The sequence below is a fragment of the Colias eurytheme genome, chromosome 21 (assembly GCF_061535395.1).
Source record: "Colias eurytheme isolate Ceu_HAF_F1 chromosome 21, ilColEury1 Martin Lab GWU primary, whole genome shotgun sequence".
Classification (NCBI taxonomy): domain Eukaryota; kingdom Metazoa; phylum Arthropoda; class Insecta; order Lepidoptera; family Pieridae; genus Colias; species Colias eurytheme.
In genome coordinates, this window is record NC_143000.1 from 2100313 (window position 1) to 2126735 (window position 26423).

General features: G+C 33.1%; 2 protein-coding genes across 6 annotated transcripts in view; one reads left to right on the forward strand and one right to left on the reverse strand.

Moving 5' to 3' along the window:
• The window catches only part of LOC149898938 (sex-lethal homolog), a 35342-nt gene extending 34519 nt beyond the window's left edge, over window positions 1-823 (forward strand). Inside the window, exon 9 of the mRNA XM_090114231.1 lies at window positions 131-823. Coding sequence (XP_089970357.1) covers window position 131 — 1 coding nt within the window. The 3' untranslated portion in view covers window positions 132-823. The remainder of the gene's footprint in view (window positions 1-130) is intronic.
• A 2362-nt stretch (window positions 824-3185) lies between these two features.
• Window positions 3186-25947, reverse strand: LOC149898940 (uncharacterized). 5 transcript variants are annotated; one of them, XM_090114238.1, is made up of 11 exons: window positions 25788-25947; window positions 16131-16343; window positions 15111-15637; window positions 12826-12921; window positions 11024-11141; window positions 9305-9412; window positions 8076-8252; window positions 7230-7397; window positions 6509-6665; window positions 5425-5454; window positions 3187-3807 (listed from the first exon to the last, which is right to left on the reverse strand). In XM_090114238.1, the coding sequence occupies exons 1-11, from the start codon at window positions 25788-25790 to the stop codon at window positions 3623-3625; spliced, it is 1782 nt and encodes a 593-aa protein (XP_089970364.1). In that variant the 5' UTR covers window positions 25791-25947; the 3' UTR covers window positions 3187-3622. The 5 variants fall into 5 exon arrangements, with proteins under 5 accessions (XP_089970368.1, XP_089970364.1, XP_089970367.1 ...); XM_090114237.1 differs by having other exon boundaries at window positions 3188-3816; XM_090114242.1 differs by lacking the exon at window positions 12826-12921 and having other exon boundaries at window positions 3186-3816.
• Window positions 25948-26423: the final 476 nt, after the last annotated feature.

Here is a 26423-nt window from a genome sequence, read left to right on the forward strand (position 1 = left end):
TTTTTTTTCGAGTGTTTGGCGCCACTCTGGTTTTTTTTATTTTTTTTTGGTGTCAATGTGTTTGATCTCAGTGCTGTTGTGATATTGTGTACGGTGGTAAAGAAAGAAGAATGGATACTTTTTGTTACAGATGCAATTGTCTGTGGGGGTGCGAGGATTTAGGCGGGAAAGGCAGTGCTCTGTTAGGTTAATGTAGGTTTCGAAATGAATTATTATCGTGTAATATGTGAATGGGGAATAAGACAATACAGTTGATGTGGTTTTCTTGGTAATTATTAATGAAATTAATGAAAATGTTAACAAACAGACTTTTGGCAGGATGAGAACCAAAGTATCATGGTATATCCTACTATGGAATGAACTAAATAATGAAATATTTTAGCATTTTTTAAATAAAAATAATAGTCCTAAGTCCAAAGTTGGTCCAATAATAATGCCTCATTACAATGATATAAATGACAGAAAACCACCAACTCTGAAAAGTGCTAAAAAACGACCAAAGGTGAATTGTGAAAGAACACCCCATATACAGGAGAATCACAAGTTATATATACTTGTTTTATATCTATTCTGTAAGTGCGGATTGGACGTTCTATAGTGTAATTAATGAAATATGCACGTATACTTGTGTAAAAATGAAATTTGTTCAGCATGTATGCTTTGTTCATTGTTTTTCCTCGAGAAGGCTGTATATTTTTGTGTGGAGACGGTTTTATTTCTTGTATTAGATTATCTATGTTTTAACGCAACCTCTTTGGAGGGCTTTGTAAATTCCTTTTTTTCTTTATTTCTGATTTGAAAATATAGATATTATTATTGACGAGTTTGTTATTTTATTTTTCATTCTAATTTATGACTATTTTTGAAGAAATTAGTAATTACTAATTATGATTAACTAGCCTATCCGTTACAACGTGAAAGAATGAAATAAATCATTCATATAATGAAATAAATAAAAATACATATTAGAATTCATAATTTTATTTCCATACTCTTACAACAGTATTAATTATAAGGTCTGTTATAAATTAAACAGTCATTTTTTTGAGCAAATAAGAAAGTTATACAATACACAAATTTCTGTGAATAAGGTCTAGAATATGTGTCCCTTCGTCCAGCATACTCACCACAACTCACCATGGAATCCTGATATTTCATGAATGTCAAAAAACTGTTCTGAAATAGTGCTAAATAGTGCCCAAAGGAAAAAAATAGTGCTCTTGTACTTGCGAAGTTATAGCCATAGTTCGATGAGTATGCTGGACGAAGGTTTCGCCCAGCATACTCACCTCCGTCCGGAGAATCTGTATACGCTTCAAACATAATTCATACTTCAAAAAATAGTTCCCAAATAGTGCCAAACGGTGCCCAAAAAGAAAAAACAGTGCTCGAATAACTTCGGAGTTATAGGCTTCGTTCAGTGAGTATGCTGGGCGTAGGTTCTACGCCCAGCATACTCACCTCAGTGCGCGAATATCGAACGAGCTATAGGTATAATTTACGTCTCAAAAAATTGTACTTGAAATAGTGCCCAATATCAGTCCAATTTTTGCTTGACTTTTGACTTAGAAAACCATTAAATTTTAATGTAAACTTCTACATACTAACGTAAAATGGGGTACAGTCGTCGACACATGTTTTTGGACAAAAATATTAAACTTTCTAATTGTAGACTTCATGTTATTGGAAATAATTATGGTATTTTCTCACATGTCAAAAACTTTCGATTAAATGCATTATTATATATTTATAAATAATAATAAATGAATGAAACTTTAAGCGTAAATGAAGTCTATTACTTCATTGCATTGTGTGTTTGTCTGAATAAAAACAGTCATTTGCAGCCAATAAAATTAATATCTTGAAAAATTGTAAAAAGGAAATTATACAGTTTCTTTTTGTATATATGTTGCAGGCAAAACTTATAACCAGTCAAAACTAGTACTGTGACATAGTTATACAAATTTTTAAAACTCTTTCCAATAGTTTCATCAATGAAAGGTTTAGCAATAAAAAACATTTTTAATTACTTACGTTATTTATTACTATTTAAAGGGCCAAAGTAATCAGAATTCTAGTTAACTAGTTCACAGCTTTTGTTAACATTCATAATATAATCAATGTAAATAGAAAAAATTGTAGTTTTAATATTGTATATAATATACATATAAAAAAATGTTTAGCGTCGCGGGCGCCGCGCGTCGTAAGCCCCATACCTATTGACCGTACGTGCATCCATTACTGCCACACTATATTGAACTTTATCACATGAGGAATACAGGTCAATTCCGTAAACGTTGTGGTACCGTCCTTGATCCGGAAAATGATTATTTTGAATAATTTTGTCAGTTGTAATGTAAGCATTAATAACAGCAACTTTATTTTTCATGCATGATTTACTTCATTTGATATCTTAATCCTTCAAGCGCCGTGATCTAGACAAATATATAAAATCATTGTTCCTAGCTACCGGGGTCCCATGCGACGCGCGAAGGCTTAATCATATTATTATAAAGTATTATTAAAATAATGTGTAATTAATAATATTGCGATTCTAAAGTAAATACTCCCTTACATAGACAATATAACAAAACAAATAATTTACACAAGACAAAAATTGTTAGAAAGAAAGTTAATAATATTGTATTCGACTGTACTCAATGTAATGTATGTAGAAGTTTACAATCAAATTTAATGGTTTTCTAGGTCAAAAGTCAAGCAAAAATTGGACTAATATTGGGCACTATTTCAAGCACAATTTTTTGAGACGTAAATTGTTCCTATAGCTCGTTCGATATTCGCGCACTGAGGTGAGTATGCTGGGCGTAGAACCTACGCCCAGCATACTCACTGAACGAAGCCTGTAACTCCGAAGTTATTCGAGCACTGTTTTTTCTTTTTGGGCACCGTTTGGCACTATTTGGGAACTATTTTTTGAAGTATGAATTATGTTTGAAGCGTATACAGATTCTCCGGACGGAGGTGAGTATGCTGGGCGAAACCTTCGTCCAGCATACTCATCGAACTATGGCTATAACTTCGCAAGTACAAGAGCACTATTTTTTTCCTTTGGGCACTATTTAGCACTATTTCAGAACAGTTTTTTGACATTCATGAAATATCAGGATTCCATGGTAAGTTGTGGTGAGTATGCTGGACGAAGGGACACTAGAATATAGGCTTTGAAAGAAACCGAACTCCGATCTCGTCTTAAAATTAACTACGTATATTTTAATTCATAAGAAACAGAGAGCTTTAAGGGCAAAGTGTTGTTAGAACAATAAGCTCAAGCTCATCATCCAAGAATCGAATTACAATTTCGTTTAATAATCTCAGACGGTCAATTCCAATACATTAGTTACGTATCACTATAACAGATGGCGCTGTTTACTTAGAATACATAAATATGCTGACGTAGAAGCGGTATATGCGAAAAAACTAGGAGTAACAGCCGTTCCGCGTTAGACAAAGATAGAATATACATTTAAACCATTAGCCGAAAAGAGTTAGCATCGCAACCGACTAAACGCAACCAAGCTAAATTAGCTGTCTTCAAATGGAACGTGTTTTAACGCGTATACCGCATCTACCTCAGGTTATATATTATGTATTCTAAGGCCGTTTAATAGTCGCTTATATGGTCCTTAATCCACGGCAAAAACTTGGCTAAGTCGGTGAAAACAACGTAATGTGTGGGGTCACATCTGAACTCGTTGTGCCTTGCTACAGATAGTGATACAAGACCGCGCAAGTACCAAATGTCGTGCATCTTGAAGACCATACCTCCGCCGCTGTCGCCGTTGCAAACTGATGTACCTGTTGATTAGATGTTTATTAAATATACAGGGTGCCCCGCATGTGGTGTACTTAAGGGACTTAAAGCTTTTCATACGCTGATAACCTAAAAAATATGTAGACGACAAAATGTTATAAGATTTTTTTTTTTGATTTGCTTGCTTCGCACATCCGTCATTAACAGGCATTTGCGAGCATTGTCTCTGTGAAAAAAAATCTTCAAGCGGATGGTAAAGATCTGCGTGTTTTCAGTCAGGGGCAATAAACATAGTATGAATCAAATATAAAATATAAAAGATTCAATTTTAAGCATAATAAGCGTATGAAAAACCAAACGTTCCTTTTGTCTTAGTACACCACGCGCGGGACACCCTGTATATGCAACAAAGAGTACGATAAAACTATTTAGTTTTGATCTTTCAAAACTGCTTCATTACTATTGTTTGAAAAATTAAGTAGGAAAGCAAAGAAGTCACAAATACAAATGTTGACAAATAGTTAATCCATCGGTTTAGAAAGAGTAATGAATATCATGGGTTGGTTTAAGATGGAACATCACTATTGTCTATACTTTATTCTGAGAAACATACGAAATATATACTAAGCTACGAAAGCAAATTCAATCCCAGACTATGGAATTTTAAAAGAATAATTTGTTAACAGCTTAAGCATAATATGTACACACACATTTGTAAACATACTGCAACATACTAAAAGAGATATAAATGTACTTGAATTATTAAAATACATATTATATCCGTTAATACCTAAAATAGCTTAGTTATTATAAGTATTGGTAATAATTGCGTCAGCAAAAATAGTTTCGGATCTGAATACGGTTTAATAATGTTAATATTGATGCAAAATGGTTAATGAATGTGGAGGGTAGAAAAATCTTACGAGGATAATGTTCAAAGTCTCCGGTAAAATAAAGCGTAAATAACAGCTCAGAAACATTTCAAAATGACTCTCAAAGAGATATGAGTGTAGCCAACAGTGTAGCAGTTGTTACAGATTGGGAACACGACGAAATAGCAGACAAATATGTTATACAAATTCTAGATAATATGTTCTGTTTAGCTTATCTGCCGAATTACTTACAAATATACACGTTAAAAGTATTTAATGGTCAGTGTCTTCATCAGCAAGTCCTGAAATAGTCCTATATTCTAAGCCACTTTTTAATAAACATTACAGAAAATTTTCTGTAGTGACAGTGGATTTTGTAACTACCCTCCATATTTATGTATGTATATAAAGCTCGGCGAAACAAGGTCCAGTGTGTGTTAAATAGCGAACAAGAAAAAAAAATTTCTATAGTTAAATAGATACATATAAAAAAGTCTAAGAGCTAGCGCGCACGAGCAACTTTGTCTCCGCAACTATTTTGTCTCTCCACCCATGGGCTAGTATGAAAGTGCGCGCACGTAGCGACGCAACTCCCCATACAATTGATGGGAGAGACAAAATAGTTGCGGAGACAAAGTTGCTCGTGCGCGCTAGCTCTAAGACAAACATAAATATAAGTTTAACTATAAAGAAATAATAAGAAGAGGGGAGAAGTATTTTACAGTTAAAAGCCCGATCATGCCATGTTAATAGAATAAGATTATATTACAGGGAACATACTTTTTTTCCTATTTCTACCGCCGCTGGACCCTGTAATAAATAAGCGGGTATGGTGAAATATATACCTCGTGAATCTGCGTTGGATATGTTGACAAATGCATGACCATCTTGTTTGATATATAAATAAATAAACGTGATTTTGGATATGATATACTTAAGTGAATATAATACTGTTGCAGGTAACTGATAGCATTATTTCGAGCCTGCTTTTGTTCAATAATAATAAAAGTATTCTTCAATTGCTACAGATATCAGAAAACATTCAAAACAAAAAAATGTTGTGTGGTTTTATGAAACCACGGTAAAAGTGAAACTGTTCGAACGGTTCCGAACACTGCTTTGTGTAGCGCATGTCGCGTGACGATCGGCTGCCGAGTAGGTATACCTACTCGGCAGCCGCGATGCACGCGACATGCGCTACACAGACCAAAAAGTTTGAGACGATGTAATAAAAGTTTCACTTTAAAATGCGATCAACGACTAAGTTGGTTTCAATTCCTTCATGTTTGTTGCTCCTTCACTTAAGAACTAGTAAACTGAAAGTGACAACTTGGTTTACTATATTTTGACTTGAAGATGCGTACAAAATTTTTTCCAACCACTTTTCGATCAAAGCCTAAAGCGGTCTAAAGATAGCCATAAAATGCGACACTATCATTGCTAAATTAATGACCGAAACTTCACATCTGGCTACAATTTGGTCAGACATTAAACAAACATACAGAGTAATTCCATTAACAGACTAGAGTCCATAAAATATGCACAGAGCCTTAACACAAATAGAACTTAGGAGTTAAAACGGTCACAAGTTAAGGCTTGTCTTATTTGTTATTTACCACTTTTTGTGAAGTGTTAATGTGTTCTTAGAACTATTTGTTTTGTACAGAGCAATATATTATGCATTAATTGATATAAAGAAATCGACATAATCTATGAATAGGCCAGTTCATGTTTCTCTTATTGCGATTCAAGCCTTGTACACGAGGGTAGAGGGTAAAATTACTGTTAAATTATGCTTAGTCCAGTCAAGTTACACTATTATTAGTACATATTTACATAAACATTAGTAGTTACTAATGCTTACCATCTCTATAACCGGCGCAATAAGTATAGTCCGATGTGAACCTAGCAAAGAATTCGCTATAGGAACGAATGCAAGTTTCCTGGTTGACCACGGGCATCTCTACCAGGGTCAGTTCTTCTGTTGCTACGCCTGTCTCGTCGAAGCCCCAGCCAACAACCTAGAAATTATTTTTAGCTATGAAAATTTCGTTGTCTTTTTATTTTCCGGTGCTTCGCTTGATGGTAAGTGAATTCTGGCTTCGGAACTAAAATTTCAAAACATTTGTGATTTTAACGCTGATAAGCTAGAGCAGACCATTATACATTTACTTTTAGTTTTAAGTATGTTTTAATCGTTTTGCATATCGTGAAAAAATTCTATTTTGTCTAGCATGCAGGTGCAAGATATAAACATGGCTGCTTCTTTCAGACATTACTGAATTTCAAAATTACGTAATATGTACTTTGTATTTCTATACAATTTGATCTACTTTACTATTTCATCATAATCCTACTAATATTATAAATGCGAAAGTTTGTGAGGATGTGTGTGTGTTTGTTACTCTTTCACGCAAATACTACTGAACCGATTACAATGAAATTTAATACACATATATAGAGGGTAACTTGGATTAACACAAAGGATAGGTTTTATCCCGGAAATCCCACGGGAACGGGAGCTATGCGAGTTCTATGAAAACGCGGGCGAAGCCGCGGGCGGAAATCTAGTACAATATACATACCGATCCCTTCTTCCCAATGACGTTGTTCAAATCAACCATATTGTCCGGCCACAAGCAGGCTGGTCTCACGAAGTCTGTGTACTGCACGGATTCTCTCAGCCTCAAGATGCTGAGATCCCTGCTAAAGGAGGATGCGTTGTATTGTGGGTGTACTGTGATTTCTGCTACCTGGAATGTGAAATACAATTGATAGAAAGAAGATACATTTATTTGTACTGTTAACATACAGTAATTATTTAAATAACAAGAAAATAACTTTACAGTAAAAAATGACAATTACGAAATTTAGATTCTTAATAGATAACAACACATAGGCTAGAAAACTATGGACATAGGCTTGAAAATTCAATGCAGGCAATTTGTTTGAATTTGATAATTTACTGTTAAAGAGCATTAAAAGTCCAACATGAAAAGCAAAATATGGGCTAATATTCCCAAGATATAAGATGAAATTATAGGTATCCAGATTGTTCTTTAAATAAAATCTATTTTCAAATATACTGAATTGCCAAAAAAAGAAAAGGCAGTCTGTAACTAAGATACATATGCATGTTAGATTTGACCATTGTTAATGATTGTGTCCTGTGCCTAATCAACGAGGCGACCCAACTACCCTCAAGATATTAGTCATTGTGACTAGCCTTGATTGGTTGATTAATTGACAACTACGATTGGTCGGATGTGTACAAAGTATTTTTTTACTTTTCCATATTGTTTCTACGCCGGCATTATACTTCATAGACATTTATACCCTATACACTATCGTAATTGCATCGCGATACATGTAAAATTGACATTAGAACGTTCTCGAACTTCGCCCATAATGAAAAGCAGAAAGCTACATACCAATCTGATCTGTACTCCCTCCACCGAAGTCCTCAAATTGTGTTTCCCCAGGTAGACAGTCAGGGTGTTTTTGTTGACTACCCTACTCGATTCCTTGAGTGTAACACAGTGGGCTGCTGTGATGATGTGCTTGTGTGTCACGAGGGTACCTCCGCATATGTATTTGTTGTCTACCGTCTGGAAATGTATAAGTTAATATTTTAAAATGTTTATAAGAAAAAAATGTTGTGTGGTTTTATGAAACCACGGTAAAAAAGAAACTTAGGCACAAAATTATCGTATTTGTACGATAATGACTCCGAACACTGCTTTATACCTACTCGGCAGCCGACCGTCACGCGACATGCGCTACACAGACCAAAAAGTTTGAGACGATGTAATAAAAGTTTCACTTTAATAAAAAAGGTATGTAGGTACTACTTTTGGTTCTGAAACGTGAATCGCCAAACGTGTTGCATAAAGCTTAAATCTCCAGAACGGCTCGCCCAATACGGCTAATATTTTCACGTTTATGTTTAGTCACAAGAGGGTTCTTATGGAGAGGAATCACGAAAAATTGGCAACAGGGCAAAATGACGTCTACTGGGGCAGTTAGTAGATAAACTAAAATACTATTTAATCACTTTGAAAGACCATAATATTAGATGCCACATTTAAACTTTGGAGGTAAAACTACGTATCAAAAGTAGAAGAACACAGGGAAGATAATAAATCAACCCTTCAACAAATATATCATGTTATATCTGTTTGAGTGATTGATTTATTTCGCATAGGAAATCGTCCTTTCTCGGTGGGATAAAAATAGATACAATACATGAAAAATATAATATATAGATCGTTTTTTCAGTGGTATCGAGTCTCTTTTTACAGATAAATAACATACTATAGATTCTTAGGTACAATATATTATGTTTACTACCAACAACGGACGATTTTTTTTGCTTAAGATATTCCTTAAAAATATGGCTTTTATCGTCATATCTATCTAACATAAATTACAATAAATTAATTGACTAAATAGACTTGATAACGATCACACCTATACAGGGTGTCCCACTATTGGTATACTAAGCGCGAAGGTACTCAGCGTATGCACAATTATAACCTCCTTGGGGCTTATAAGTATACCGTTGCTGGGACATCCTGTATAATAGTTTCTAAGAACGAATTGTAAACCTTTTCCTATCATATTTTAGCTAAAACATCATAAGTTATAGTTGATTTAGTACCTGCGTTTGATACAAAGCAATCTGCCACGGCCATTGCCCTTCCAAAGTAGGTTTCCCGTTCACAACCAAGGGGTTGGGGTTATTTCTCAAAACCTTGCCACATTGGTCCTGGAAACAAGCAAACAAAAAATAAATTTAAAAATATATTGACGTGATAAAATATAGCACATTTATATGAGTGCATAAATCATAGCATCCTACATAAGTAAAACATTTAAATTATGATTCATTAATATAACTTGCGGGGTAGACAATGTCGTTCAAACGAATGAGTTAGGTAGGTACACATATCCTTTTAAATCAGTGATAGGAATTTTACAAATTTATGGACCAGTCTGTTAAAATTTATTAAATGTAGGTACCAATTTTTTAAACTTTTTATATTGTTTGATAAAAAATGCATACCTACTACGTGTGTTTAATTAACAAAGGAGGAAAAGTTATTAATAAATTGATTTAACTGCGTTTTAGATAAACGTTGTGTCTTTTATAATGATCGATACCAAATCGATACTATCAATATATATGATCAAATGACGTAGAAAATTATTGCAAGGGCGTAGTTGACACGTTTACGTATATTTGAGTTATTTACACAGAAGATACGTTTATGTATTGAACAATTTATGAACTCAATTTTTTGTGTTGAAGGCAAGAACTATATAATATTTTGTTTAATACATGAAAAGGACATCCAAAAAAGTTTATTTGTTCCAAATTAAATATTCTTAAAAGCCACAAAACAACATTATCCATAACTATGTATATATGTTATATGTTCCATAAAGTAGCCATAAATTGTTTTATTGATGTTGTTGAAGTTCTAACAAAATATATTATAATTAATAATGAGTAAGGTATATGTTTGGAAACTGGATATAATAAATTAATTAGCCTTGTGGTCGACTGGGAACAACCTATATCAGGTATTTAAGAACGAGTTTTTGGTAAAAGGTCATGTAGGTGAATCTCATTAAACTTATTACATAATTATTATCTTATTTCTGTTAATGATACATTTTTTTAATAAATATAATTTGTTAAAGTAATCCTACTCATCCTATCCTACTAATATTATAAATGCGAAAGTTTGTGCGGATGGATGTATATGTGTGTGTTTGTTACTCTTTCACGCAAATACTACTGAACCGATTACAATGAAATTTAGCACACATATAGAGGGTAACTTGGATTAACACATAGGATAGGTTTTATCCCGGAAATCACACGGGAACGGGAACTATGCGGGTTTTTCTTTGAAAACGCGGGCGAAGCCGCGGGCGGAAAGCTAGTCTATAATATTTCCATGTAATGATTATTATTTGCTTTCCTTGTTATATTTTGTTTACTTAAATAAACATTTGCTTGATACCTATATCACGATGTTTTCGAGTTATATTGATTTAAGCATGTAATAATATTATACAGATAGATTAGTGAAATCTATAATGAATGCCACAAAAGCCACAATTTACTTTTACTAACTAGGGAAAACGTAATTTTGTTGAGTTTCTGAGGTTAACCATGAATTCTTAAAGCAGTATTATTTCCAGTGTGGAAAAATGACAGCTATATAAATGGTCTAGCGCCATCTCTTTCCCACGCTCAAAATAATATTGCTTTAAGACAGGCAACCCTCCCAGGTAACTCTCCCTGATTTTAATTTTAGATATAATCAAACAGCAAGAAAGTATTTTGTTGAAATAAATGAAATGTTACCCTTGTGTTCCGATTATTGTTCTCCGAATATTCGTTGCTACTGCTACTGCTGGAACTCGAACCTGGGACTATAAAGGTGGGTTGGCCTCCTTCGAAATAGTCACTAGGGTCTGGCTTCCTATAAATTATAATATTATTGAATTTACATTGTGGTTATAAATTAATTGAAAAATGGATACTTATATTTTAGTTCTAAATAATTGGTACGACCTACGTGCTTCAAAATTAGCAAAATAAAAAGTAGCTAAAAAAAGGGAATGCTACGCAAAAAATATCTTTTGTTTTGTTTACCAATGTCTTCTGGGAAGCTCAATTTATCTGTTTGGGTTTTAATTGTAAACATGAGAATTTATTACTGAATGAAATATAAAGATATTTTCTTTCCAAAACCCTTTTTTTAATATCGGAGTATTAAGTATTAGGTATATTATAGTATCTTTATATTACAAAAAAAGTTGCGTAATAAAATTGCTATATTATTTATACAGGGTGTCCCGTAAGTAGTGGACCAACGGGTTATGTATGGGGAGGAGAGAGACTTAATATTATCTAACAAAAATACTAAAATATATTGTCCTAGACCATAAAGATTTTCATTAATGCTTTATTTTCAAAATTTGATAAAAAATATCATCCACATAAGCTAAGTATGAACTTTACCATTTCTGTTTTTTTTTATTTTCCAAGGTAGTTAAGGATACAGAAGTCTTCCTAATTAAAATGATACTCAAGCATAATAAACAACAACAAGAAAATGAGACCAAAAAATAGATAAAATTTTACGTTTTAAAGTTTACGGACTGAAGTTCAAACAAAGCTGGTGTAAATAAAATGTATGGTCTAGGACAATAAATTTTAGTATTTTTGTTAGATAATAATTAATAAGTCTCTCTACTCCCCATAACCTGTCGGTCCACTACTTACGGGACACCCTGTATAATTAATAATACAGTAAAAGTTCCTTATTCGCGGGTAATAGGTTCCGTAAATGTGCCGCGAATAGAGAAACCGTGAATAAGGAATGGTAATTTGTATGGGGTTATAGGGGATACGTTCTTAGGTGACGAAATAAAAAAGCAATTACATAAAGAAAACAGTTTAATTTAACCAAACATATTTATTAATTACCATTTAATTAGGTATTATCTTCAGGTTTAGGCAATTGCTTGTCACTTTTTACTCGTTTTTCATTTTTTTTAGTCGACATTATAAATTCGTAGTTGTAGTTCAAGCGTTTACTAAGGATAACGAATGGTTTTTATTTAGGTAAATACATATATATGTATGTACCAATGTACCGATTCGATCCGCGAATAAAGAATTTTAGGCCGCGAATACAGGATTTAGGTCGCATTTTTTCCATCCGCGAATAGTGAAACCGCGAATGAAGGAAGCGCGAATAATGGAACTTTTACTGTATAGCAATTTTACAAAGCTATCGTAAATTAAGGAGTGCAAAAGAGGCATGCGAAGTTGCAGGCTTACAATATACAGACATGCGCCTTTGCTTAGGGTATGCCATCACCGATAAATTTATATAATCATATTCTTACCTGCAGTTTAGTATATTTATCAACAGGATGAATTAATCTAAGTACTTATATATAAATTTTGAGAATTTTTGGCAAAACATTTCTATCGATCCTTTGTCTTATTTTTGGTGTACTTCAATAATTGTTTTACTACATTCTAAAAATTACATGAGGAGCCAGTTAGGAGACAAAAGAGCTTACGCTACTAAATTATTCGAACACTTTGATTCGATGACGTCATATTTTTTTGGCGGGAAACAAGCTGCTCACCTGTCATCCTCATCATCATCCTTGGGCCGGTACGTTGAAGTGGTGATCTGGTAAGGCCGCTCATTTACAATTTGCGCCTGGCTACCACCCTTGTTACTGTTAGGTGCCATATGGAGATATGAAAAGAAATAATATGAATCATGCATTGCGTAGCTTGTTATTATATTAATTATATACTAATTACATTTATTTGGATTGGAGTGTTTTATTTTATAGATATATGCGTAGCAATATTTTCAGGCAAAGCGTTATGTGATGAACATTACAATCTATATTAGTTAAATTATTTATAAAATATAATTGCCTACACAACAGTCTATGTGAAAGAGATAAATATATGTTTATAAAGGTAACATCATTTAGAATCAAAATAAACGATTAATCAGTAAACTGAACAAAAAATAGAATGAATCGAAGGCGTATCCGACAAATGTTGGGGTTTTCCATGTCTCCATATTTGATTTAGTAGATACCTCAGCATGTATCACTTTGACCACAAACGTTTTTATGGCCCAAATATTATTCTAAACAACATTTTTGATGAATCAGGATACGTATTATTCTAAACCTTTTAGAATCAAGATAACTTTATAGTTTAATCATGTAGGTAGTTATGTATCGTTTGAATTCAATTACTTAGGTAACTACATTTATTTTCTCTTGTAAATCAAAATGATATAAAGTTGCTATCCAGCTCAGCTCAAATAAATCAATTATGATTTAAGTATGTAACTCCCACTTTTTTGCAGACGGTTAAAATTTGCATATCATCACTAACTACATAGTATAAAACAAAGTCGCTTTCCCTGTCCCTATGTCCCTTTGTATGCTTATATATTTAAAACTACGCAACGGATTGTGTTGTGACGTGTTTTTTTTAATAGATAGAGTGATTCAAGAAGAAGGTTTTAGTATATAATTTACTAGCTGCTCCGCGCGGTTTCACCCCCGTGGCTCCACCCCTGTTGGTCGTAGCGTGATAATATATATCCTATTACCTTCCTCGATAAATGGGCTATCTAACTCCGAAATAATTTTTCAAATCGGACCAGTAGTTCCCGAGATTAGCGCGTTCAAACAAACAAACTCTTCAGCTTTATAATATTAGTATAGATTAGGTTTAAAAAAAAGCGGGCGAAACCGCGGGCGGTACCCTAGTTTGGAATATACACCACCAATTTGCCCTGTTATAACGCAGAAGTTTGACCTAACATACAATCATAGAGATAGTATGTACTATACTAGATTTCCGCCCGCGACTTCGCCCGCGTTTTCAAAGGAAAACCCGCATAGTTCCCGTTCCCGCGGGATTTCCGGGATAAAACCTATCCTATGTGTTAATCTAAGTTACCCTCTATATGTGTGCTAAATTTCATTGTAATCGGTTCAGTAGTTTTTACGTGAAAGAGTAACAAACATCCATACATCCATACAATCTTTTGCCTTTATAATAGTATTAAGATAAGATACAATAAATTTTCGTTTCCATTTAGACTCGTATTTCATTTCGTTTGCATATGTAAGTTTTATCTATAGCAGTGTGGTAACAGGTATGGCCGCAAATTTGAGTCTCAATTAGTTGAATCTAAAATTAATTTGTAATTTTCCGTTCATGACGTTGAATGCTAATTAGAGTTTGATATAAATAATAGAAGGTTGAAATTGAACTGATTCAATTTCTATATTTATTGATTGTGGGTGTTCCATAATATTATCTATTACTTGAACGATGTTTATTTCGTCTGTAGTAGGTAGTAGATACTAAATATAGTGCCACAAACTTATCTGACCCGGTGACAGTGTCACTGATGTCGCTTTCTTTTATATAAACAAAATATTCCGTATGAAGTCTGTGAAAATGTGACATTTCAAAATGGCGGCACGTAGTTCCAGTTTTTGCCACCGGGTCAGATAAGTTTGTGGCACTGTAGATAGGTACTATGTACCTACATGTAAAATAACTACCATAGTGGACTGTGTATGATGATTTCTTCAATTTTAAGTATAATTATTGTATAAATTAATTTTAATGTTATTTAAAAAAGTGACTGCAATTTATAAGTTAAGTTTTTTGCTTTCGCTAAAGCATAAAAGTTAATGTATTGTGTAAAAACAATAGAATAATACGTTCCGTTCGTATTTTCTTAAAATTACATTTAAATTAAAAGCATAGCACTGCACTAAAACTAACAGAGTGAGCATTAGGTGGATGGTGATGATCTAATTTAATTCTCATGCGACTAAATGTTAATCTACGTAAGACAAGTAATGAACGATAAACTCACATGCTATAAGGATTCACGTTGCTTTCTTGTATTGGTGGATTCCTGGTAGGAGTGTAAACCGGACCTTCCCCTGAAGGCTGGCCATACACAGGCTTTGTGATGACGTCTTCCGGCCTAACATTCGGCCTGCTTTGGTCTGGTCTAGATTCAGGTCGACTCTCCACACTGGGCCGTTTTACTGGCCTGTCGACTGGTCGGTCAACCGGTCGGTCAACTGGTCGGTCAACTGGTCGATCAACCGGTCGATCGACTGGTCTAGTATCGGGTCTTGAACTGCTCCCCGGTCGTGAAGCTGTTATATCGGGAGTTGAAACTATGTCAGGCCTGTCGACAGCTGGCTGCGGGTTATTAGCGTTACAGATCTCTCTACCATTCAGTCGAATAGCTTTTAGTCTCGGCGCTTTACTCAATTTGTCGTATCTGACGAAAAAGCGCACGGCCACCGCAGGGCCGGGGTGGATTTTCATGTTTGTGTTCTCGATTTTGAAGTCTATGTTGTCGGTTGTGGTGACATCTCCTACCCAGTTCTGAAAAATAGATTTCCATGAACCATTTTGATAAATATTAATATATATTTTGTGTATTAAATTAATGTAGACTAATTTAAATGCCACATTTAAGTCCATCGAAGCGATACGATGCGAGAATCTGTTGTATTAAACTTGGACGATGTTGTGTATCAAAGTAATAATGTACAGGATTATAGTGTGACATTAAATTAATGAGAGATCCTTACTATCTAACACTTACAAGCATCGTTAGGACGGACGATACCAAGAAATATGTGAAAATAGAAAAATAACATAGAACTACAGAGAGAGGTCTGATAAAAATAAAGCAATCTCGTTTAATGTTTATTTCACTCAAGTTTATTCTTTTCTGCACTCTCCTCACTCAGTCTTTCAATATCAATTCAGTAGCAACATACCTAACTGCACTCCACATTTCTTAACCTATAATTTATTAACAATTTTCACCAAAACCAATGAATCTATTACTATTTCAACGACTGAAACTTACCCCCAATATATTCGCCTTGCTGTCCAGCACAATATTCAGCCACAGCGAATGTAAAGTACTGTCTGTGGACAGGTTGACAACGCCATACCACTGGCCTGGCTCGAACCCAGTCTGCTCATACTGGAATACATTGGGGCATGGCGATATTGGTATGCTCTGTTCATTTGTTGGCGCTAGCAAAGCAATGACTAGAAGGACGGAGGACGCTCGAATCTGGAAAAAGGTGTTAAGTATGTTTATTTTGAGGTATTTTAAATTGTGTTTCATTATGTTAAAATCGGTCCTAGATCTTATTGGTTGGACATTTTTACAAATCCTGTACGTGCGTGGTGTAATAAAATCAAAATATTCATACAAAAAAGGCATGTTTATATTTATAAGGTCTATTGTAGATATATTGAGCCTAATAGATACGTAAATTATTGAAGCGTCATAGTTACTGAAAATTAAACTTTTCTGCTTCAATTTCTTTATGTTACCACAATATTTTCGTGAATTTTAATTTTATTCTTTTTTTTCTAAAAAACTTTTCATATAGCTTCCATTCTTCATTTAATATTGATTAGTGTGTACCTTAAATTGAACTAATATCAATCAATTTTATCTCTCATATGAAATCACGTAGGTATGAATCTACGTAGCTAGTAGCTGGCGATCAAATCAATTCGTTTGTATAGAACAGTCTGATTGACTATTCATCTGAATGGTCATAGATTTGAAAGCGATCGACGCTTAAATAAGTGTGATAGCAACGCGATATGAACATATTAAATTGAACACTGAATAGGGGCATGTTTGATGCCTAGGATACATGTCTACGTTGCAATTCGATTGCCTTTCTAGTTTATTGCCTGAGGCTTCGCCCGCTTTGTCAAAAACTTTAGAAATTGTAATTATTATACTAAAACCTTCCTTGAGACCCATTTTATCCTTATTTTATCTATTAAAAAGACTTATCAAAATCCGTTGTGGGGAGAGAGCGGGAGAGGCTTTGTTTTATACTGTATGTAACTAGGTATGTAGTGTTATGAAAAATTTTCTCTATTTATTTTGGCCCATCATATACGCAACCAAAGCCGAGGGCAAAGTAATTGGTATTATTTTATTTATTACTTCTCAGTAGGCTCGATGCGCTTTTCCTGGTAGGTAAATGTGCGTAATTTTTGCAATAAATTATCTCTATGATAAACACACTAGCTTTAGTTAAATACGTTATTTCTTCCCTTAGTGTTAGGTACTTCTTCTTGAGCTAAGCTTAAGCTTAAGCTATTCAAATGTTTCAGTAGCTTTCATATTAAATTAGAATAAAAATTTAAATAGAAAAAGGAACACATTTCATGTGCAAAATTACTTAAAAATATTTTTTAATGGAAATTTATATCGACACCCTTTCATGGAATGTTCATGGAATTTTCTAATGAAAATGATATTAAGTAAATGCTATTTTTAATAGGTCATAGTTAGCAAGTTAAGTAAAATTTCTAATAAAATAAATTCTTCCTGTTAAAATAACCATTCAAATCGTTTTAGTTGCTTACTGAAACTGGTAAAAATAATTTTTATCGGTATTTTAAGTATTTTATTTTGATATTTAAAGATCTATGCCTTTTCCTTGAATTTTCTTAAACGTTATTACAATTAAATGTTTATATTCTTTAGAGTTTTAATACATACCTAAACTGGATCGAGATAATTAGTGAAACCCGCAAACTATTCATTATATACTAATTAAGACAAGCCTAAGATCATAGTAATGAGCCTGACTCATAACTTAAATGACGTAGTAAATATAAGGCTTCGAGTTTATGACCATAAAATTACTGGCTGATTAATAAAAGATATTAATATCTAAGTCTTTTATACATAAATCTTTCTAGGAATAACATTTATAAATCATTTTAAAATGAATCAATTAGCGATCGATCGATTCTTACAAATAGTCAACACATAAAACGTATTTTTATATACCTAGTAATTTATACGGAATTACATTGGGGAAATTCATTTTATAATTTACCGCACTATATTTTAATGATAATAGTGGGTATATACACATTTTTATCTAAAAGTTTTTCTTGATATACGTTATTCCCTAGTCCCACTATTTTATCATTTCGTCCGTGACAAATAAACAATTGTATACATTTTTAACACTACCCCGATGTTTGCCACAATTCACTTGCTTACCAGTGACACTCGGACCGGGGGAAAAACTTAGAAACATGTCCGGACAGCTGTGAAATACACAACGCTTTTAGTAGTTGAATTTCTTATATTGTAATGTATTGCTTTGCGACTGCAAAACCTTGCCAGTAATATAGAGGTGCGGAGAACTTCAAGTACTTAATGGTATCTATTATTCTATTTTTATTTATTTACTAATTTATGAATAATATAATGAACGTATTAATTTTATAATGAATTTACTGATTGAAAATTAAAAGGATTAATTTTGTATTTATTGTATTTGATTAGTTGTTCTTCTCTACTTTTAGCAATATGACTAGCCAGACTAGCTTCCTTGCTATGTAACAAAAAAAAAGAATAATAAACACTCGCATTTATATATACGATTTATAAAAAATGTATATACTTACTAAGTATATTACCAGGATGGCCAACGAAACCCCTGCCCAATCATTTAGTCGAGCCAAATTCTATTATGTATCTGTGTGCGTGACAGTTTAAACTTACAATAGAATTTCAAATACATATTTCGAATACACCTTTATAGTCTTTGGACTTTGTGTAGGTATAATCTCAATCTACGAAATTTAACAATCTATCAATAAAATACATACCTACTTGTTGCCACGTAATATTGCTTTTATTTACAAGTCAAAACAATTGTGATCTTTAATCCGTAGATTCTATTCTATGAATGATTGCAAGATAATCGTGACCCTGAAAATAGCATTGCTTATTACCGGAAAATCGTAATATAATATGTTTGTTATTCTTGTGTTTATATTCTGTTTTTATATGAGGAGAGGACGCACGTGTCATGCGTAGATTTTAGCAATAGAATGTTGCTGTTTCATTGAATTTGATCGAATTCATTGAATTTCTTTTATTTACTATAAATAATATGGAAATAGTGTACACATACGAAATATAAAATAAACATTGTTATAATCTAAGAATCCGCGTATCGTGGCTTAAATTGATTTTTTCATTGATTGTTAAAAATAAATGACGAATTCTTGAACCAAATCCTTTTTGAAATCAGCTCATATACGTTCCTACTGCTGGGACACGTAAGTAAGTAGGTAATAGATACCTATTAATTGTAGATTTTTTAATGTAGTATAAATTAGTCTGTAACGGTTGTAATTTTATAAAAATACATTGGGTGTTCATGTAACCATAAAAAGACTACGTAGTTCGCAGAATTGTCTTAAAATATCTGTATTTTTTTCCTTATTCATGTCAATATCATACTTGCAAGATGCCTTGTAAGATGTATTATTATATATTACAACTAGAATTTAAGCATGTAAATAAAATCTGTTGATGATGAATGTTTTGAATAAAATATCGATATCCATTCAATGTAGATACAAAGTATAGTAAATAAGTTTAGAATTTTTATCTGTTTGTCTATAAATATGTAACTCAAAAAGTACTTCATGGATTTTCTTCAAATTTGGTACAGAGATAGCTTGAGACCTTCGAAAGGACATGGGATAGGTTTTATCCCGGAAATCCCAATCCATCCGCGAACTATGCGGGGTTTTCTTTGCTAGTAAAGAAAGCTAGTAGGTAAATAAAGGTCGAATAGTTTGTTTACTTGAAAGAGCTGGCTGGATCTAATGAGCCGATTTGAAAAGTTATTTCAGTTATAGATAGCCTAGTTATCGAGAAAGGCTATAATAATACATCATCACGCTAAGACCAATAGCAGCAGAGCCATACGGGTAAAGAACTAAACAGTGAGGTGCTATAGTAGTTACAGATATGAACCAGAGCCGATTTTAGCTACAGAGATGACCAAAAAATTCAAACATCGTCAGATAATATTAAGGAAACGTCAGTAGAAATTATTTTATTGCAGACGCGGGGAAAAATAGGTACCTACTGCGAATTTGTAATAAATTTCAGGAGATGTGCACGTGCTCTGAATAAGCGACACGTAGGTACAATAATGTGATAGAGGCTTTTCTGGTTGTGCAAATTTCGTATTTGCTTGGATTTAAAACGAGGGGTAGAAACCTAACTATACGTCCGCGGCATTGCTTGGTAAAGGGTAAGAGTATCGAACTAAGTCAACGTCCTTTTTTTTAAGTGGGGAAATCTTCCAAAGATACACACGGCCCCCGGGGAAGGAGCCGTGGGTTATGTCAGATTTCTTCTTTCCGACTAAAACCCCACTGTGTTCCGTCGAGCCCGCGGGTATTGGTTGGAATTCTTCCGCGACCAATAATTAAGTCAACGTCCTGGCGTTGCTTGATATAGAACAACCCGAATGGTTTTTGGCAGTTGTATTAAAATTTATTTTTATTTTATTATCGTCTTTATAAAAATGAAGTACCACAAATACACGTTTTTACAATTTTATTATATTTTAAATATATTTGATTTCAAGGTGTTATGATAATAGTCTTCATTATATAATAATTACTGATAAATTATTATTGTTAATCCCATTAGGTTATCGATCGTTAATTGAATACATAATAAGAACTTTATAGTATTCGAAGAACGTAAGTCCCAAACAAATAAACCCATTCTTCACTACATAGTATAAAACAAAGTCGCTTTCTCTGTCCCTATGTCCCTATGTATGCTTAAATCTTTAAAACTACGCAACGGATTTTGATGCGGTTTTTTTTAATAGATAGAGTGATTCAAGAGGAAGGTTTTAGTATATAATTTATTATGTTTTAGACAAATCGGGCGAAGCCGCGGGCGGTAAGCTAGTTATTAATAAATGGGGGAATACCCTGCTTTGCAAAAACATAGTTCATTAAAACCGGATATAATATGAGATAAACGGTCACAACAATTAAAAAAATAATGTTTTGGAAAAAAGATATATAAGACGTTATTTTAATAATTGACGATTTTTATCCAGAAATGGACTGTCGATTGTAGTTATATTAGAATTCATCAATTTAGTAACAGAGACATTCTTGATGATGTATGGAAACCGGTTGTAATTTTAATGTGTTTATCAGAAATATAAATAAAATTAAGTGGACCTAATGAATTATCTAAGTTAGTGACAGTGATGTTCTAGGAACTATAAAATTTCAGTTTATTTTATACAAAAGTGAAAGTAAGTTTTTTTTTATGTTGGCCTACATTTTGCTATGGAAAATTTGGAGGATTTGGTGACATAGGATCTGTTAACTAAATACCTATATATGAGGACAACATAAATAATAAATACCTACCTAATAAAAATTCACTACAACTCGAATTAAAATTTATGTTTCTTTAAAAACTCTATTTACTTACACAAAATTGTTGTGATTGTGTTGTGAATTCGCCGAAACATATTGACCAATTTTTAAACGTTTACCTATAGTGAATATTCGGTAAGTTTGAAAGTAAATAAATAAAATAAATAACCGGGTAAGTTGGTTTAAAATTAATAGAAATAGGTTACCTATGGCATAAGTTTTGTAACTGCAAATAAGAAACCGCCGGAGATCCTGGGTAAAATTGGGTTATGGGGTTTTTCCATACGGAATTATCAACCGCAAGCTTGGAATGTCGACTTACATCCGGATAATGGCCTTAGGATGAATTTAGGTGTTCTATATATTATTTAATTATTTTGTATACTTTTACTTGCTTTTATCCTTACTTGGTATCAGGGTATTATTTTGTGCTATTGAAGGCTATTATTATCACTAGGTATGTATGCATGTTTAAAGGGGAATGTTATAAAATAAAAGGTAGGTATATGATAAGCTAGGTATATTATGAGTCTTTTAAAGTGAAACTTTTATTACATCGTCTCAAACTTTTTGGTCTGTGTAGCGCATGTCGCGTGTATCGACCGTCACGCGACATGCGCTACACAAAGCAGTGTTCGGAACCGTTCGAACAGTTTTACTTTTACCGTGGTTTCATAAAACCACACAACATTTATTTTTTTTCCCACATATACATCTAAGAGGCTAAGGCGTTTACGTATTTCTTCTCCAAAACAGGTAACAGCTACTCAGAATCTCTCCATACAAAATATATCGCCAGTCAAAACTAAGATAAAATATCCCGTTAATTCATTTGTTCGCTGAATAACGGTGGTCAGACAACAGTACCTATAATCATTTCGCAATTCGATTGCACGCTAATTATAGTGATTAAAAATGACATTTGCGATTTTCCACTATTCATTATGCATTAATGCATTGCTTGCATAAGAACGAAATATACAGTTCACTAGCTGTGCCTGTGCCCCGCGGTTTCACCCGCATTGATCCGCTCCTGTTGATCTTAGAGTGATGATATATAGCCTATAACCTTCCTCGATAAATGGACTATCACTAAAAGAATTTTTCAAATCGGACCAGTAGTTCCTGAGATTAGCGTTCAAACAAACAAACTCTTCAGCTTTATAATATTAAGTATAGATTGGACTTGTTTACTCGCAATGTATTGCAAAAATGCAACATTTGTAGACCTACAGAACCTTGAGTCAAGGTTAGAATCAGCCAGGCTTTGCAACAGGGCTTTTGGTTACGTTTACGAGGGTAATCAAGGGTTCATTGAACTTTCGAGGTTATTAAAGGTTAATAGGAAAGTTATTTAAATGTAGTTATGTTATCTAAATATATCGATAAAATTTTCTGTTAAGATTATTAAAGGGAAGCAAAATACCTAGTTAGGTATCTATTGCGATTTTGTTGGAATTTAAAATTTACATTAAGAATGTACCTAAATTAATTTAGGAATCACGTGATTTATTTAGGCTAGTTCCAAATAGACAATACTATTTTCTAAAAAAAAAAAAATAATTGATAGTTTAAACGCCTCGTCTGAGAATTAAGTTGGGTACCTAACTACCTACTACCTAGGTACTTAATTCTCAGACGAGGCATGTCAACATAATATCACAGTATTACCATATACTGCGATAATATTTCGGTCTAAAGAAACTGCATATTTTTCCGTATTACAGAATAAATGTGAATATGCAAAAATGAACCTTGTGCTAGCGTGTATTTAGGATTAAATTAAGCGTTTAAAATTACGAAGATCCTTTCATTATTATTTATTTGCATACACATAGGAAATAAAATACTGATTTGTCTAGTTTGTATATTAATCACGACGAGTGACGACGCGACGTTAATTTATCATTTAGGATTTAGGTATTTTGAATTTTCCTCGATGATTTTCCTTTAGTTTGATATAAATTTTAAGAAACAAGGCGTATAAAAAAGCCCATTTTAGTAACCAAAACAATTTTTTACTTAAAGACAGAGGAATAACTAATTAGGTAGGTACCTATTCATGGCAATACCAACTGGATTTCATAACAAATGATTTAATCTGACGTTCGATGACGTTGTAGGTAGGTACAATTAAGTATCTTTATTGTTGATTGTTAGCTTTGTTTTGACATTTAAATCGTAATAAAAACAGTCTAACAAGCTCCCTGGTGTTCTTTGTTAGATAAACGATAAATATTCACAGTATATAAGCTGTTTTTATGCTTACATATCCTTCTATGTCTACACTTTTTAACCGGTTCGAATCCGCCCAAAAGAAAGTTCGCAATTCGCACTTTTTTTCGTCATTTGTTTATGATAATTAGGTTAGTATGTATCACACATAGGGTTGCCAACACTTCATCATCAAAATATAGTATTTTCCAAAATAAGGTGTAAAAAATATAGTACATTTAAAAAAAATATAGTATTTTATGGGAAAAACAAAAAAAATAGACAATTATATATTTTTTTTATAAAAACTATATTTTGCACGCCTCATAAGCGAAGCGTTGAGGTGGGTACTACTGTCACTTCGCGCAAAACATCTGATTTTTCAAACTTAAAATGTCTTTATGTATCATACATTGCACTTGTAAGATAATACATACACACACATATTAAGAAAAAACACTATTTTTAACATTCATGATATTTTTGATGTCATTTTTGTTATTTAAACTAGTTAAAAAACAGTTTAAAAAAGTTCTGTCTTGGACGTCCGTGTGTCTGTATGTGCGGAGGATTTTCTTGTTAACACGATAGCGACCGAAATACTTTACTAATCGAGTCTTTTTTTTTCTCTTACGCTTGAGTATGCTCGGGAATAGAACCCTTTCATTTTTCAGGGTCTGATTCGATGTGGTTTAATTGTTATTAAATAAACAAAAATAATAATTAATAAATAATTATTAAAAAAAATTATGAGGCGTGCACTTTTGGATTTTCCAAATTATTTTTGCACTTCTTGCACTGTGTAACAGCTTTTTGTTTAAAATAAAAGTGTCAAGCTTTGTCACATTCAATTTTTTAATTAATATAAATCAAAAGCTCATTTTTTATTAATGACTAGCAATGCCCTGCGGTTTCACCCGCGTAGATAGCGATATCGTGACAGTGAAAAGTCTACTATAGGTCGGACTATAGGTTTAATTTTTAATCACATGAAAATCACCTTCACCCCGTCCCGCACTACGCCTGCTCATTGTATTAAACAGTATCCTACCTACTAATTTTCTGTAGATTGACACTTTTAAAAATTCGTTATATCTTTTGAATGGAATATCCAATTATTTTGCTGGTATTGAAACAGTCTATAATAAAACATCATTTAATGGGATAAGGATTAATATATGTGTATGAATAACATGGTTTGATTACTGTCGGCACTTCTATTTAGGTACTTTGAAAACGTAAAAAAGTTGTTGTAGTAACATAACTACTGAAGATGGACATCTGGTATCGCGGAATTTCTTGTAAATATTGATCCATTCTATAATACCGTAGAACATTGTTTTGTTCTATCTTCAATAGATTCCGCAGCGCATGCGATGACAGAATTTTTATTAAGGAATTTTTTACACCTTGGGTTACATTATTGCATTTTTGGTAAGGATCTCAAATTTTTTTTAAATGCAATATAGCCTATGTTGCTCAGTGAAGATGCAGCTTTCTAATGGTGAAAGAATTTTTGAAATCGGTGAAGTAGTTTATGCGTGAAAACCATACATACATACTTACTTACATAATTACAAACCTTTCCTCTTTATAATATTATACTAGTATAGATATAGATAGATAGTATAGATTAGTATAAATAGATACACTACTTCTGTTTCTTTCTTCTCGCCACTGGTATATGCGCAATAGGTTATATGACTTAGCCATCTTAACAATAATTAAAAGGCGCGTTCTTATTTTTTTTAATGAAGGATTTGTTTGTAACATTTGTCGGTGTTGAAAATATAGTATTTTTGCGTACTATATATGTTTTCAACAGTATATAGTACGCAGACCCGAAATATAGTACAATACTATATATTATAGTACGGTTGGCAACCCTAATCACACAGAACGCAAAATGCGTCGAATCTCACACTTATGACCTTATCACAGATAAACATGCGATTTATTTCCTTAACATAAATACTTATGCAATTGTTTCCTTAACGCTCCGTCAACACACAAAATCACTGTTCGCACACTTCCTTACCATTATATCAATTACGATAAAGTTTTTAAAAACAATACACTTGAGTCGCCGTCCCGCGCGTCCGACGCGGCAATATTATTACACTATAATAATCGAAAGGTCAAGTTTGTGGTAGCCAAAGAAAAGGGATCTCTGATAATTAAACGTAAGAGAGAGACGGCATGTGTCAAGCAGTATGCGCACACGCAAACTGGTTGGCAATGATGATCAAGACGATTAGTTGGGAAGCCTTCTAGAAATATGAAACGGGTCTATTCAAAAATCTAGTTTTAATGATTGATGTGTTTTAAGTTTTAACTTTTAAACATTAATTGGATGTGTATTTTGATGAGTTTCTAGTAATTGAGAACATGAGGTAAATCAGAGAACAACTGCAGGACTCGTTCGTACGACCAAAAGGTTTCAAATATGATTTTATAAGATACTATCCGCTCCGCGCGGTTTCACCCCCGTGGCTCCTCTCCTGTTGGTCGTAGCGTGACGGTATATAGCCTACAGCCTTCCTCGATAAATGAGCTATCTAACACCGAAAGAATTTTTCAAATCGGACCAGTAGTTCCCGAGATTAGCGCGTTCAAACAAACAAACAAACAAACTCTTCAGCTTTATAATATTAGTATAGATTCTAATCTCTAT